The sequence below is a fragment of the Zootermopsis nevadensis genome, unplaced genomic scaffold, assembly GCF_977971745.1.
Source record: "Zootermopsis nevadensis isolate Lab colony 2312 unplaced genomic scaffold, Znev_1.0 Znev_ptg000017l, whole genome shotgun sequence".
Lineage (NCBI taxonomy): Eukaryota > Metazoa > Arthropoda > Insecta > Blattodea > Termopsidae > Zootermopsis > Zootermopsis nevadensis.
Genome location: NW_028259149.1, coordinates 505,917 through 520,749, shown reverse-complemented (window position 1 = coordinate 520,749; position 14,833 = coordinate 505,917). Strand labels below are relative to the sequence as shown.

The 14,833-nt window shown below is 41.0% G+C and overlaps 1 protein-coding gene across 5 annotated transcripts in view; it reads left to right on the top strand.

Annotated features, from left to right (window-relative positions):
* The window catches only part of LOC110830572 (serine/threonine-protein kinase SIK2), a 74,319-nt gene that overhangs the window by 23,678 nt on the left and 35,808 nt on the right, over window positions 1-14,833 (top strand). For all 5 annotated transcript variants that reach the window (XR_015535538.1, XM_022065664.2, XM_087350713.1 and 2 more), the window contains exons 2-6: window positions 2,376-2,492; window positions 7,124-7,187; window positions 8,002-8,117; window positions 12,050-12,220; window positions 13,326-13,449. Coding sequence is in view for 4 of the 5 variants with exons in the window: in XM_022065664.2 (XP_021921356.1) it covers window positions 2,376-2,492; window positions 7,124-7,187; window positions 8,002-8,117; window positions 12,050-12,220; window positions 13,326-13,449 (592 nt within the window). In the remaining variant the exon portion in view is untranslated. The remainder of the gene's footprint in view (window positions 1-2,375; window positions 2,493-7,123; window positions 7,188-8,001; window positions 8,118-12,049; window positions 12,221-13,325; window positions 13,450-14,833) is intronic.

Sequence of the window (14,833 nt, the reverse complement as noted above, 5' to 3'; positions counted from 1 at the left end):
ATCTCGGCACTAGATGGGGGTGAGTGGTCAGGATCACGCTCCGGCTGTACTTTACCCCCGGGATCGAACCCCGGTCCTCTATGCACCTACGCCATTCGATAGAAATAAAATGAATGTATTACCCGGGTGATGGTTGATGTTGCGCGCCTCCGCTAGATGCCACTGGTTTTCAAAATGGCCGCCCAACAACAGAGGAGCTGCTGTGTTGTGCAGTTAGCGAAGAAAGCGTGTGTGTGCAAAGTTCATTTCGAAAACAATTTCACATGGATCCACCCAGCCGAGAATCCATTTTCCCTCCGCACAATCTTTGTCAGAGTTGAGGGCACAGCTTCTGTCACCGCACAAAGTCTGGGACGAGTTTGATTAACTTATCGATATATATCGACACATATCGAGTCTCTGTGAGGTGTGTACAAAACTTTGAGAGTTTTTCTATCGACTGGTGTGGGTGTGAAGTTGGAAGTATGACGCACTTGTTTGCTGTTTCATTCAGAAAGTGAATTTTTGTTCACACGGTTATATATTGTTGCAGAGATATAAGTAAGTCTTTTGTAAATTTTTAATTAAGAGCCGAACATTAAAATTGCATTGTTGCAAGTTTAAGGTAATGAATTTGATATTATTAATAAAATATCAGTGCTGTTCATTGTGAAGATATTGACTTTATTAAAACTGTTTTCAGTTCATGAGAGTTAGGTTGTGATTTTGTATTATGGATTATGTACGTATTGGATAGTAGGTGAGACTTTGTTAGAATTTTTAACTGTCGTACTTTAATCTGATTTCTTACTTAATTAAGTGTCTAAAACATTAACTTTTTACAATGTAAACCGTCTTCATATCACATATATAGACCCTGAAGATTACGCATTTCGATCGAAACATGTATCTCTTTTGCATCAGAGATTCTAATTAGTTTATATTGTTTTGTCGTGTGATATGGTGACTATGAACTATCATAAAATGTAGTTACCGATGATTCTCTCTTGTGAATATTTCTCTTAGGATTTATCTCTTAGAAATGTTCAGCGTTAGTTAACCAACATACCAGGGCGCCATTTTTTTCCTGGTATCGCTTTGATAAGATATTCACCAACAGCGCCAAAGTTTGTTTGAAATAAAGTCGAGATGTGAGACCGGATAATCGATTGTAATGACATTTTACGTTTTTCGTCCCGCGACTTTGTGTAATGTGTCGAGGGAATTTCCCCCCCCCCCCCCCCCCCAGTATTGAACAACACAGCTTTAAAACTGAGTTTTTAGGAATCGATAATAGTCGTCATTCATTTGGATCTCGTTGGCCATGAGACAGCCCGCATCGATGTTTTGAAGTTTCAGATTTATCACGCATTAAACCTTTGAAGCCAAAGCTCGAAAAATTATATTTAAGAATTCAGTCCGTACCGCGAAGAAAACACTACGCTTCTATATTGCAAAGACCGACTTCATAATGCTATTTAAGGAAATAAATCCTGTTTAAAGTGAGATCATACCAAACCCATGAATAAAAAATGCCCAGTTACTTAATTTGCGTCATATAATTACCGCTGGCTTTCAAAGTGTTGATCATCTTATCATTCCACGCCATCTATTATGAGCTACTGGCAATTAACCTCAAAAAACAGTCTTCTTAAGTACTTCGTATCAAACACATCATTTTTATAGAAGACTCCAAAACTTTCAGGCAGTGGATCGACGTCATTACGTCCTGTGCCAATTTCCCTATTTCGTCAGCTAATACGCGTTTTGACGGCCTTCGGGATTGGCGTATCGTAATTAATTCGGGATTGCTTTCGATAGGTCGATGACGGCTCGAATTCGAGATGCGAGGTAAATATCGATGGTATCAGCTTGAATGTGGAATTTATTGAAGTGTTCAGTGAAATGGGAAAGTTATAATTAACGCAAGAAGGTGTTTTACGTGCAAGTGAATTATTGGCGTGGCGTAATGGAACCTCGGGGCGGGCTGGATGAAATTACCCAGCCCGCCCCGAGGTACGTTAAAATGAATAAAATTTTGTTTCCCCTTGGAGAACGGACTTATGTTACACTCGTGCGTATATTTTTTTTTTTGCATAAATGTCAATAATCCTAAAATTAATTAATTAACTACGATCTAAGAATATCTGAGGTTATATTGTTGTTTAAGAGACTTTAAAAATATATCGGATAGGAAGTTTGTGATGTGTTATTTGCGAAACAGTCTATTTGAAGGCACTGTCCTAATCTGTTGCTGGAGGTTGGTTCGCTCCCCGGCCACTACCAGCAGTGTCGCTACTGCGCCAGTTATCTTGATTGATGCGATGTTGTTATGTCTTCGTCGCATGTGTTCGTACCCACAGTGACGCGAAGGTAATGGGTTACGTCTGTTGCAGGTGGCCATCAAGATCATAGACAAGACGCAGCTGGACGCCGTCAATCTGCAGAAGGTTTACCGGGAGGTGGACATCATGAAGCTTCTGGATCACCCGCACATCATAAAACTGTACCAGGTAGGCGCCACTGTCGCTTCTGAACGCACTCTAGTAACGGTCGCGAGAAGTAACTGAGCTCCACCGACGTTGGTGGCCAGCCAGACGAGCTGCCCTTTGCATTTATGAAACACAATTTTCGATCTTCAAAGTCTTTTCAGAAAGCCCGTGACACACAAACGTCGCACTTTCCATTGAAGCGAGAACGGTTTCCGTAACTCCTGTCGCCATGGTAACCAAAGTTTTTGATATTAATTAAATTTTAATTGAACAAACGACAGGTCAGTTTGTCATTAGTGTTCGTATCTACGGAAAGACTCCGCCATTCTCCAGTTTATCGCAGGTATGTGTGTTTGTTAATGACGCTGTATCAACTGGCCAGGTTATGTTAAGTATAGGGTGATTAAGAATAGTTGGGTCTCCATCCAAGGAATATAATACGTGGGTGTCTGGACAAAAATATCATTCAGCTTAGTAATTGTGCTTTCGCATCTTCATAATGTCGTAACCCCAGATTCTTGCAGTTTCTCTGGACTAAGATCTATAAGAAAGGATAATCGCCCTTATGATGGACGCAGGGAACAATTGCGAATTGATATTCATCTTGTACGAAACTTATTACCGGGTGAGTTACATGAAAACGCCTTGGAACAGGCTGATCCCCCATCCGTGGATTGCGGCTACGTCTTTGGACAAAGGTCGATAATGGGCCTATATAAGAATCTCTGCAACGGAGGACATAAGAATTTAATCGGGCTGTAGCTTCTCGCTAGTAGGCCGCATTTCTCGTAGAAAGAAACTTTTAAAACCACGACGAAGCGATGTTTTTGCGTAATTTGTCGGACAAAGAATAAAAAATGTTAATTTAAGTGACTTATTTGGTTTTTGTCGTCGTACCAGTCACAGCAGTGGTAGAAACATGACGCCATGAATACAGCAATGTTTGTGCCTGAACTGGTCCATTACGATTAAATATTTTAATTGGTTAATTGAAATAATCGCCATCTGTGTTCCTGTGTTTATCTAATGAACTTGCAGGTTTTGTGCATGTGTGGGGTGAACAAAAATGGATTAAAATAGGAAAAATATAATATAATGAAATGAGGCGTAGGGACTCTCGAAATTAAATAGACTGTCACGAAGAAACTGGACTGGATTCTTAAATATTATTTAGACGAACTTCGGCTTCAAATGAGTAATGGCTACCGCCTTCAGTTGTGTGTGTATGAAACTTGTTTTTCTGTTCGAACGTTGTTATGTGCCTGGCGGCTTTGACCCCGTCGAAACATCGTATTCCGCTTGACTGCATTTCTCTAGGATTTGAACGAGACGGCTTGTGGCTGTCAGTTGTTCGATAGGAGGAATTATCACGTGATCAGATTTAAACCAATCAGCGTCAGTCCAGTCTGTGATACTCGCTACATCAGATGTCTCTTGCCTGTTTGATACTTTTTCCGTGACAGAAAGACTTATTTACGTTTACTGGCCTTTTGTTTCGAGTCTAAAAATGGAAGAGAAAGAGTTTCCACGCGTCAGATTCTATACAGACGATGGAATTAATGTGTTTTAAAATCAGAAACTCGTTATTTTGGAACTGTGCGCGGTTTCACCAGGTCACGAGAACGTATTCCAGATCCATAGCTTGTGGTATCGGACACTCCGAAGCCGAGTGTCGCGTCATTAAAACTTTGTCTTCGGTTTGTTGCGGCTAGCTGCCATATTGTCCGCCATGTTTCAATCCAAGTGTAATGTGTTGGTGTGGGAGGAAACAGCTAATTTATGTGCACCTGTTCTACAGTACACCTTTGCCATTAAACTTACACATATATGCCATTTGCATTGAAGTGTGTCGCTATGACGTCATTGCACATTTTTAAAGATAATAATACGACACGTTTTTTTATATATATACAATTGGAAACTATCTGTAAAACTGTTCTCTGCGGTATTCAAGGCTTCAATACCAACAAGTGTTTGGATGTTCTGAAGGTAATGACACCAGATTAATTACTGATTTTCCGTCAGTCGGCCTGACTAATCCACTTTTAATAGATCACCGTTGTCTCCTTCCAAACCTTCAGCCACTAACAATTCATGATTTTTTTTTAATTTAATTCTTTATTGTAGCTTAAGTGCGCAGGTTAAACAGCGCTGTTACGTATTCAAGGAATCGAGAATCAGTGGCTGTTGATTTAAGATTTGTGATGTGTTAAAGTAATTGATCTTGTGACGCTAATAGTCGGTCAGCTAATTAAGAAATTCCTCGCCTTTTATGGAGCAGGATTATTTGTTGCCGTGTTTATAAAAACCTGCCTCTTTCTTATGAACCAGATGAATCCAGTCGGCATTCTTAGATTTTAGTATGTCATGTCAACCTGTCTGAGTCTCGTGGATCCGCAAGGACACGGTTTTGCTCCTGCGACAGAACGTAAAATTCTGGGGGCGGTTAAGAAATTAGTTAAATCTCGCATTTGATTTTCAGTAATTAGAAAATTAATACCGGTTCAAGAATCGAAATACGTAAGCAAAGGCTTTGTAAAAAAAATATGTTAGGTTTATTAAATTATTTTTGAATTCGAAAGAAAGGTAAATTTTATGATGTCATTTGTAACCTCAGAATCATTACGTCGTACCATTATGTCAGCCGTCGGACTGTTTTAAAGCCCAGTGGTAAATATATGTTTCATGTTCTGTAATTAGTAACTGTTCATTCCTAATTTGTATGTTTTGTATAATTCTGACTGTAAACAGCGAACATTTCCTTAAACAGCGTTAACCAGTTGATCTTCGTAATGGTGAAGTGCTGTGTTTTCTTCGCGGTACGGACTGAATTCTTAAATATAATTTAGACGAGCTTTGGCTTCAAATGGTTATTTTTTTTTTGTTTTAAATATCAATTCAATTAATTTATTTAAGTATTTTCCTACAGCAAGAAGACAGTAACAGGCAAAGACTGATAGATAATACAATAATAATGAAATACAAATTAAAAATATTATACAAACAGATTAATTAACTTATACATGTACAGTATTAAATATAACTGCCAAGTACAGGCAAACCCAAAATAGAAACAATATTAACACAGAGCAAAAAATGAAGAAATATAAATAAAAACAAATAATCCACCTAGGGAACACTAATATAATTGTAAAACTTTAAAAAATATAAAAAGACATAACGAAGCTAGATCATTTCCCTTGTTGAGAACGTGACCTCAAGGGAGACAATGTTTGTGCTAAATACGTCCAAAGATTTACATACGTAATTTGCAGCGATGACGCACCTCGCTGAAGGACTATGTCTAAGCTCACTGCTCACACTAAAAGTAGAAAATTCTCTTATTTGCCTCGCCGGCACACGTAAACCAACAGCGTCCATAATGGAATGGCAAATTATTTTGCCCTTAAAGACATTAACAAGAAATAACGCATCGAGATGTCGTCGTCTAATATATAGTGTTCTAAAATTTAAGGTATATAAAATCAATTCATATTTACGTGTGATATTAAACTGAAAAAATCTGTAATTGCACAAACTGGCAAATTTTCTTTGAATATTTTCTAATTTATTAGAATCTGTCTGTGTAAGATTATTCCATACGACCGAGACGTACTCAAGCATTGACCTAATTAAAACATTATATAAAACAACAAGGCTGTCTAGAGAGGAAAAATTATATGTAATAAAACGAATAAGCCATAAGGTCCTTAGTGCCTGAGAATTCCTTAAATAACGTCAACCACTTGAACTTTAAAATGGTGAACAGTTGTGTTTTCTTTGTTACGTATTACTTTGACAAGGACGAGCGGGCACTGTCTGGGGGCATTCGTAACCGTAGATTTAAATTAATGTTACACCCCGAGTTAAATGTAGTGCCTGTCTCCTTCAGAGGGTTCATCCAGCGGGTAGATAACCCCCCAAGAGCTCAAAAACTTAACTGACGACAGGTCCATATGAACAGGATCCTTCCATCCTTTTCTCGGACTGGGACCTGTTCATATACGTTTTTGGCAGATGATCCAGAAGTGGTTTGCCATTGCCTTCTTCTGTGTGTGAATGGAGTAATTGTTGGGATGCCACGGAGGAAAACTCCGTGTTGCCTAGACCACGGCCTTGCCCAACACAAGTTATAAATTCGGGCACCGCCGGGAATCGAACCCGAGACCCCCCAGGATTACAAGGCCAGCGTTATAACAGCTAGACCAACTACAGACATACCTCTCAGATATTGCGTTTTTATTTTCAAATTGAAGCGTTGTGGCAACCCTGCGTCGAGCAAGTCTATCGGCGCCATTTTTCCAAAAGCATGTGCTCACTTCGTGTCTCTATGTCCCATTTTGTAATTCTCACGTTTTTTTTTTAGAAATAATGCTATTACACACTTAATAGACTATAGTATAGTGTAAACATAACTTTTATGTCCACTGGGAAACAAAAAAAATTGTGTGACTCGTTTTATTGCGGTGGTCTGGAACCGAACCCGCAATATCTCTGAGGTATGCCTTATAAAATTTGGGTGATGCGCAGTGTCGACGTGTTATTTATTTGGAAACCCCAAAAAAATTGTTTGTCCCCAAAGAAAAGGAACATGTTCCCCTCCGCCCCTCTCATTTCTCGTTCTCCGAACTGTTCAATGCGAATTTTTGCAGGTGATGGAGACGAAGAACATGATCTACATTGTGTCGGAGTACGCCAGTCAGGGCGAGATATTCGGTGAGTGGAGGAACGCTTATGAATGTCCCGCTCAGAGATCGAAAAGTCACACAGTGCACATTAACGTGTTTGTTGACGATTGGAATCCCGTTCGATTAATAAACAGAACATCCCCTGTGATTTGCACGAAAGTCACGTCAATGTTCTAACATGTTCACGCCAGTCCGTCACTTATGTGGTCATTTAATTATTTGTGGAAGGCAGCCATCTTGAAGCTCATCGCTTGTGAAAACCTCAAAAATCCTACAAATTACTTATAAGGTAAATATACCGCAAATTAAGTCCTGTGTATATTATTTGATCATATAATTTCAAAGTTCTTGATTGATTTTCAATAAAATACGAAATTTCAATGTTCCATTGTTAGTTAATGCTAATTCCATCATTAGACTGTCTTCTTTTTTATGACCGTAGTGTGTTTTGAACTTCGAGGTTGGTATCCCTGTTTACGTATTCTTCGCAAAAAAAAAAGAGAGAGAGAGAGATAAAAGAACGTGTTTATCAGTTACAGTAGCACAGAAATTCAGCTTTGCTTTTAAGGTGCCAGCACATCTAATTCTCCACTTAATAATAATTACGATGTGTGATATTTTTGCAATCGTAGGCAGTGTCAAATTGTAGTTCGACTACGATTCGATCTTGCTGCCATCTGTGCACCAGTCGAGCGTACCAACCCTTGAAGTAAATTGCATTGCGTTGTTGGGTTATAAACTTACATTGCTGTTCATTCTTGATTTCTAACCCATGATTGACGTAGTCCTGTTGATATCGTTAGCGTGATGTGTTGATGTGATTCTTGTTATGGAATTTTCAGACTACATCGCAAGGTACGGACGAATGACGGAGGGGGCTGCTCGTCGGAAGTTTTGGCAGATCCTGTCCGCCGTGGAGTACTGCCATAATCGTCGCGTGGTGCACAGGGACCTGAAGGTATCGCCAGTCACGTGACGTAGGCACCGCGAGGTGCCACGACTTTGGCAACAGATGTCACTGTTTGAATACTGAGCAGTGGTCACTGAACAGCTGAGGAAACGAGCGCGTGTTGTTGCGTCAATGTTTTCGATTTGTTAATGTCCGAAAGCCAGCAGTGACGTCAGAGTTTCTCATACCATTTATATTTTTATGAGCCTTTGTGGTTGTATAAGTCATCTCGGGATTCCCCAACTTTGCGTAAGTATAGCGCTTAAACGGGGAATCCTACACACGGTTGTAAGACCGCTTCAGGTTACTCACCACCGTGAGATCCTCAAATCTCACCAAACAGATGAATTGTCAATTTTTATATGTTAACTGTTTTAAATATGGCGACGCTGCGATGTGAAACTTGTGTTGATAAATGGAACGTAAGATTACCACGTCGAAAATTATGCACAGTGGATGGTAAAATGTAAGCAAGATAGATTCTGGGTCGTAACGTCACTGCTCAGTATCCGCCACTGATGTAGGCTATGACAGATTTGGATATTGGCCATTAAAATTATTTCTCCATTGTTAACACGACGCCAGGAAATTACGTCGAAGCCCCAGGGGGTGTCTGTTTAAGTGAAAGAAACGAAACATTATCGTACTAAAATGGTCGCTGACGTCATAAACTAGGATTTGACAACACTCAACGTTCTACTGACGTCATCGTGATAATGTAACAGAAACAGCAGCTCACAGCAAAGGTCAAACGATTGTTATAACATGTCTGGGAAGGCTTGCGGCGGTTTCTCTTCTTGTCACGTGACATTAGCTGATAAGATTTGATTTGGGTACAGTCCGAGCAAGAAAGTGTATGAAGTGCATTGTACGCGAAATAACTCGGAGTCTGAAGATGGCTGTCTTCTGGGTTGCAGCGCCGTGAGTAGTTCAGTTGTTCGCCACAAATAAGCGCGTGGCAGTGGAGGGGGAAGGAGGGAGGGAGGGGAGGGGCAGATCGCGAAGTACAGCACAAAACGGACTGAGAGATAACCCAGCGCTGCCTTAAACAATCGGATGTGAAATTATTTCGTTTAAGCTGTAGAAATAGCTCGTGAGGAGGGTTAGGGCATTTCTCGTGTTTAATAATTCTTTTGGTTCACAAAAGTCAGTGTACGAAAATGGCAGCGATCGTGTCGGAATTAAAAAGGGATAAATGTTTTTTTGTTACGTCAGACATGCGCAGACAGACTCCCGACCGCCGCCATCTTAATATCTTTCTGTGACGTAGCTGAAGCTCGAAGTTATTTTGCGTGCACTGTAGAAAGGTACTATGGCTTTCTTGACAGACTGTACATATGCCTTCTTCTTACAGCCCAAGAAAGTGTTTGTTGAGTGCACAGGAGGAAATGCTCGCTCTGTGCTCAGATAGGTTATGTGGGTCGATGATCTATGCGTTTCCGACGGAACATCCAGCAGGTGGAGGGGTTTATTTATTCCATGCGCTATTAATCGATTTTCTTCCGTACATGAGCAGTTTAAATTCGCTGTACCGTATTTAACGACGCCATCACATCCACGTGTTATATAGAGGTTTTTATAAATTCTCTTGGTTTGCGAACCTTCAGAATGTAAGTCGTGGACGATTAAAAATAAAAGAAGAATTACAGATTCAGTTTGCATCGGCTGCCTAATATTATTAAGGAACGTGTTTAAATATTGGGCTCCATTTTTTTTATATAATATATTTTGCAAAAATCACAGAAAATATGAAATTTTCGCGTAATTGTACAAAGTTTCTGTCTTCTGAAAATCGTTCGGTCCAAATTTACAGTGATTTCCAGGTACTTGAGTCGAAGGTTAGGTTAGGTTTTTGTGGTGGAAAATTTGAGGACGACGAAAATTCGCCCTGGAAGGGCAGGTGAAGAGTAGTTCGTTGTTGTACGACGTCAACCAACCACGTAGTGCTTCACACTAGCAATTCGTTGGTTTAAACCTTCACGAACGGGTGTGTCCTGCCAAGTGTACGTCGGCTACTTGACGCGACCTGTGTTCTCCAACGACTACAGAGCCACGGGAAAAGAAAGAACTAAAACGGGGTTTAGGTCTGGACGTTTTGCAACACTACTGGACCGCAGTTACGTAACCAGCGACTTTCGTGCCGCTGATAACAAGTAACTTCACGGCCACGTCATGTCTTGCGTTAAAATCGGCAGTTCATTTAAGTATCGGCAGTTAAATGTTGTTTCGATGTCGTGTGATTTGGAGAACAACTAACCTCACTTAGCTGGTATTCAACAATTTCGGATTAAACATTCGCTGATATCGACTTTCAAATGCACACACAATCGATTGTTTTCACTCCGTAAAAAGTTCGTTGCATTGTTTATTCGAAATTACCTTCAAATAACCCCCCCCCCCGCCCCCGGGCTGTAAGACGACGCCCTGTTTGTGAAACGCATTAAAATATAATATTACTTACAGTAAAATTCATTTTCTGTATCGTCCAAAGTATTGTGATGTAATTTTCATTTGTCCATAGTGTCACTAATAAAACTGCAATAATTTCGACGTGTGGGCGAAATCCAAAAGATGATTTTTACATATCACTTGTTCGTGTTGATCGAATTATAAATGTCGTCAAACATTTGCACAGATTCATGGTCTGTACCAGTCGAGTTACGTAACAGTTATCGCATTGACGAAAAGACAGACTTGTTTTAAATCGATAGATCGAAAAGACAGACTTGTTTAAAATCGATAGATCGAAAAGACAGACTTGTTTTAAATCGATAGCTCGAAAAGACAGACTTGTTTTAAATCGATAGATCGAAAAGACAGACTTTTTTAAATCGATAGATCGAAAAGACAGACTTGTTTTAAATCGATAGATCGAAAAGACAGACTTGTTTAAAATCGATAGATCGATAGTTGACCAGGTGCGTCATCTGTGACGTGTACGAGCGAAGCGAATAACATTAAAGCCTACATGGACCAATCGTTCAGAGTCCCGTGGTGGTTTGTCAAGGATGCTTGCCTGTTAACTGCGGTTTTTTTGTGTGTGTGACAAGACACGCCACGTTTCTTAAAATCGGAAAATCGATTACTCGGAACAGTGCGCTCGCTACCTGCCAGGACCACCAACCTTGCAGCAAACAGGAGCATTTTCTCACGGTGAATCGGTCACTGCTAAATAAAGTAGTGTTGTGTGACGTCAGACGGACCATCAACTCGTGGCTCTGAATGATTTTAGACGAATTTTCAGATCAGTTGTCATTTGCCCTTACTGAATTGACCGAAACGTAAATGAGGCTGGTGTCTTTTTCCGCTGTTTACCTTAAAAGGAGAAGGGAGGCCATTTTTGAAACTCAAAGACTGTTAAGGGACAAATTTTCGCAGCATTAATATGATAACTGTAATGTGTTGTATAGTAACTGACAGCAAACTGTACCATTTTCCCATGTCACTAGCTTGTGAGCTGAACGAAACAAAACACGTATACTCCGTGCGAGCGGAGAATTGACTTGACCTTGAAGAGGAAGAATCCGTTGGTGGAGGTGCTCAGCCTTTCTAATACACGGTATAAAAACATAGGCTGTTATAAGAAACCCCCTCCCCCCCAACGCTGAGGCCCCTGTCCACCTACCGTCATGTTTGAATCTACACTTTCGGAGGCAGTCGGAGCTTCTCCCCATAAAGGGAAAAAACGTAGTTGGCGGATGGTGGCCCGAGAATATTTTATTTTCGCCTTTTAGATGAGCCTTGTTTCTGAGCCGAATGCTACGATGTTTGTTTATTGGCGAATAAAACCCCGAAGTTTGTGACTGGGCATTCTGTACTTAAGTAATTTAATAGGACGTCGCTTTGAGGCTTGTTAATAGTGACGTTTCGTGCACATGACTCGGTTGCCGGAGCCTCGTTCACGACGGATGCTGATGCGATGAGGGGGGGTTGGGTTGCAGGCTGAGAACCTGCTGATGGACGGACACATGAACATCAAGATCGCAGACTTCGGGTTCAGCAACTACTACACGCCGGGCGAGCAGCTGGCCACGTGGTGCGGGTCCCCGCCTTACGCCGCGCCAGAGGTCTTCGAGGGAAAGAAGTACACGGGGCCTGAGATCGACGTCTGGGTGAGTCCCTTGCTCAAACCTTGCTAAGTTCATGTGCATATGATTTCGATGTGTTTTTCCAAAATATACTCTTTCTTTCCTTTTTGTTTTTTTGAAGTTGGCTGTCTTGTGGTTAGTAACTTCGTGTATATTTCTACTATCATCTCGGGCAGTCACGTGATCTCGCTGATATCGATAATAGCAAAATGTTCGCGCGTGTTTAAAGTCGTTTACTTAACGTAAGGAAGGTGTCGCGAGCGACATTATTTGTTCCATGCAACCAAATAGCATTTATCTCAATCAAATTGAAAATCATTACGCATTCCGTAACTCTAAGTGAATTTACGTTGAAACAAATGACTGTAAAACCTACTTTTCCGGTGAGCACTCCGAAGCTGTCCGAGAACTGCCATTGGATGACGACATCTGTATTTTTATATGCGTCATAGCATGACCCTGATGAAGCCGACTTACAAGTTCCATGTAAAATGTAATCATGTAATGTAAATTTACACGTGTGAGGCCTTCGACAAATCTCTTTACGAATTCCTCACATTTGTATTTACGTTTCGTTGTTTATTTGTTACGTAGAAATAAATAATTGTTTAATGTCGAATTTCAACGGGCATTTTCACTAACAAAAATTAAATATAATAACGTAGGTGAACGTAATTTAAGCCGTCCCGTTACGGACCATGTAGGCGATTGGGATTAGAGGGATTATAACTCCTATTAATTCTCAGCCTTGGCACTAGATGGAGTTGGTTGGCCAGAATTACGTAGATGGCGTGCGGGTGGTTGAGTGATTTTAATTTATTTAATTACTTTTAATGCATTGGCCTTACAACTAATCGTAGCACGAAAAGTTCTCGGTGTGAGTAAAATTTTCGTGTTAATTTCTCCAAGACACACAGAAGTTCCCTTCTTAGAACTTATCGAGATTGAAGTCTGGTGACGTGGGTGGCCATTTGACAGTTCGATAACAAATCGATCCTTCGCAAATATTTTTTTAAACTTATTTTTCAGGGGTATATTTTTAAACGTCCCCTCCAGTAACTGTCTTGTTTTACGTAAGATTTGTTGTGTTCTTCGTGTAATCACGTGACTTTGCTTGGTGTTGCCGCAGAGTCTCGGCGTTGTCCTGTACGTGCTGGTGTGCGGAGCTCTGCCGTTCGATGGATCGACTCTCCAGTCTCTCAGGGACAGGGTCCTCTCTGGCAGGTTCCGGATACCCTACTTCATGAGCTCAGGTACGCATTGCCCGTTGTTGCCCGCGCCCAGGAGGAAAGCCGGCTCGAATCTCGGTGGCGAAACCGGTCGTCCTCAGGTTTCTTTCATTCGGGTCGAGCACGAGATTTCTCATCCCTTCTGACCTTTCACCTTTAAGGTACTATCCGGGCACTTTCCTGGGGGGGACTGAGGAAAACCACAAGAAATCCCACCCAGGATAGCCGGTCTAAGAGCCGAGATATGATCACGGGACCTCCCGAATACGAATCAGGAGTATTAACCACTCGACCACGACGTTCGGCCTTACGCCGACGTTTCGCAGATAATTGTTGCTTCCATCATGAGGGCGATGTTGGTAGTAAGCATCTCTGAAACGTCGGTAAACGTCTGCCACACTGCACGGCAAAACAACCCAGAAGACAGCCATCTTGTTAAAACTGAGATTCCTCGTTGTAGTTCTCGGTCTCGCGCAAGAGTCGATTTAGCGCCGTCGAGATTCGAAACGAGACTTCTTTAACCAATTCTTCGCATTTGCTGTGTATTCGGCGATGAATGACTCATGCAGTTGATGCGTGTAATTTCAGAATCAGTCAGGCTCCTGGCTTTAGTTATCGACCAACTCGATCGGATGTCGTTCGGTCGATAGCAATCGGACCACGCTCTACCATATCGATTAATATCTTCCTCTAAATCGATATTGTGTCATTCACGTCCTTTATTTTGGGTGAATTCGCCATTTTCTCTAACGCTGTTCCATTGCCATCGCATTAAGATAAATGTAATGTCATGTTCTTCTTTAGAAATGTGGCTAAACGCGATTTCAAACGAAATGCGTTCGGACTGAAGGTCACGTTCACGTCAGGTGTAAGGCTGGACGAGTTGAGTCATTCACTGTGAGAGCGTTTGCCTCTCGGCTACATTCGCCATTCCCGATGACAGCCGAAGTTACCCGAAGACAAATGACGGGTGATTGACGCAATACTCCTGGGGAAATATTACGTCTTTACCGACGTATTTGCGCATTCTTTTGAAACAGTTTTGGAAATTTCACCCTCGTTACGTCTTGATACAAATGTCATTCATATTCTTTATCCATTTCTCAGTTTCTTCGTGGCTGAGGGAACAGCTGGTCCGCGGGCCAGATTAATTGTCGAGGCCCCATAAAAATAATAAATAATACACGTAAGATATTTTTGGTGATTTCAGGTATAATTTGAATGATTTGGAAAGTACGTATGAGCCAATTATAATACCTACATACATTAAGGGAAGGAGTGATAATGTGACCTATCAGTACGAAATCAATCTACGCCAACAACATAAGAGAATCGGAGTTTACTATCCACAGGCTTTTATCAAAAACTTTCTAAGTTTATTCATTATTGTCGGCCTCTGATAAAATTG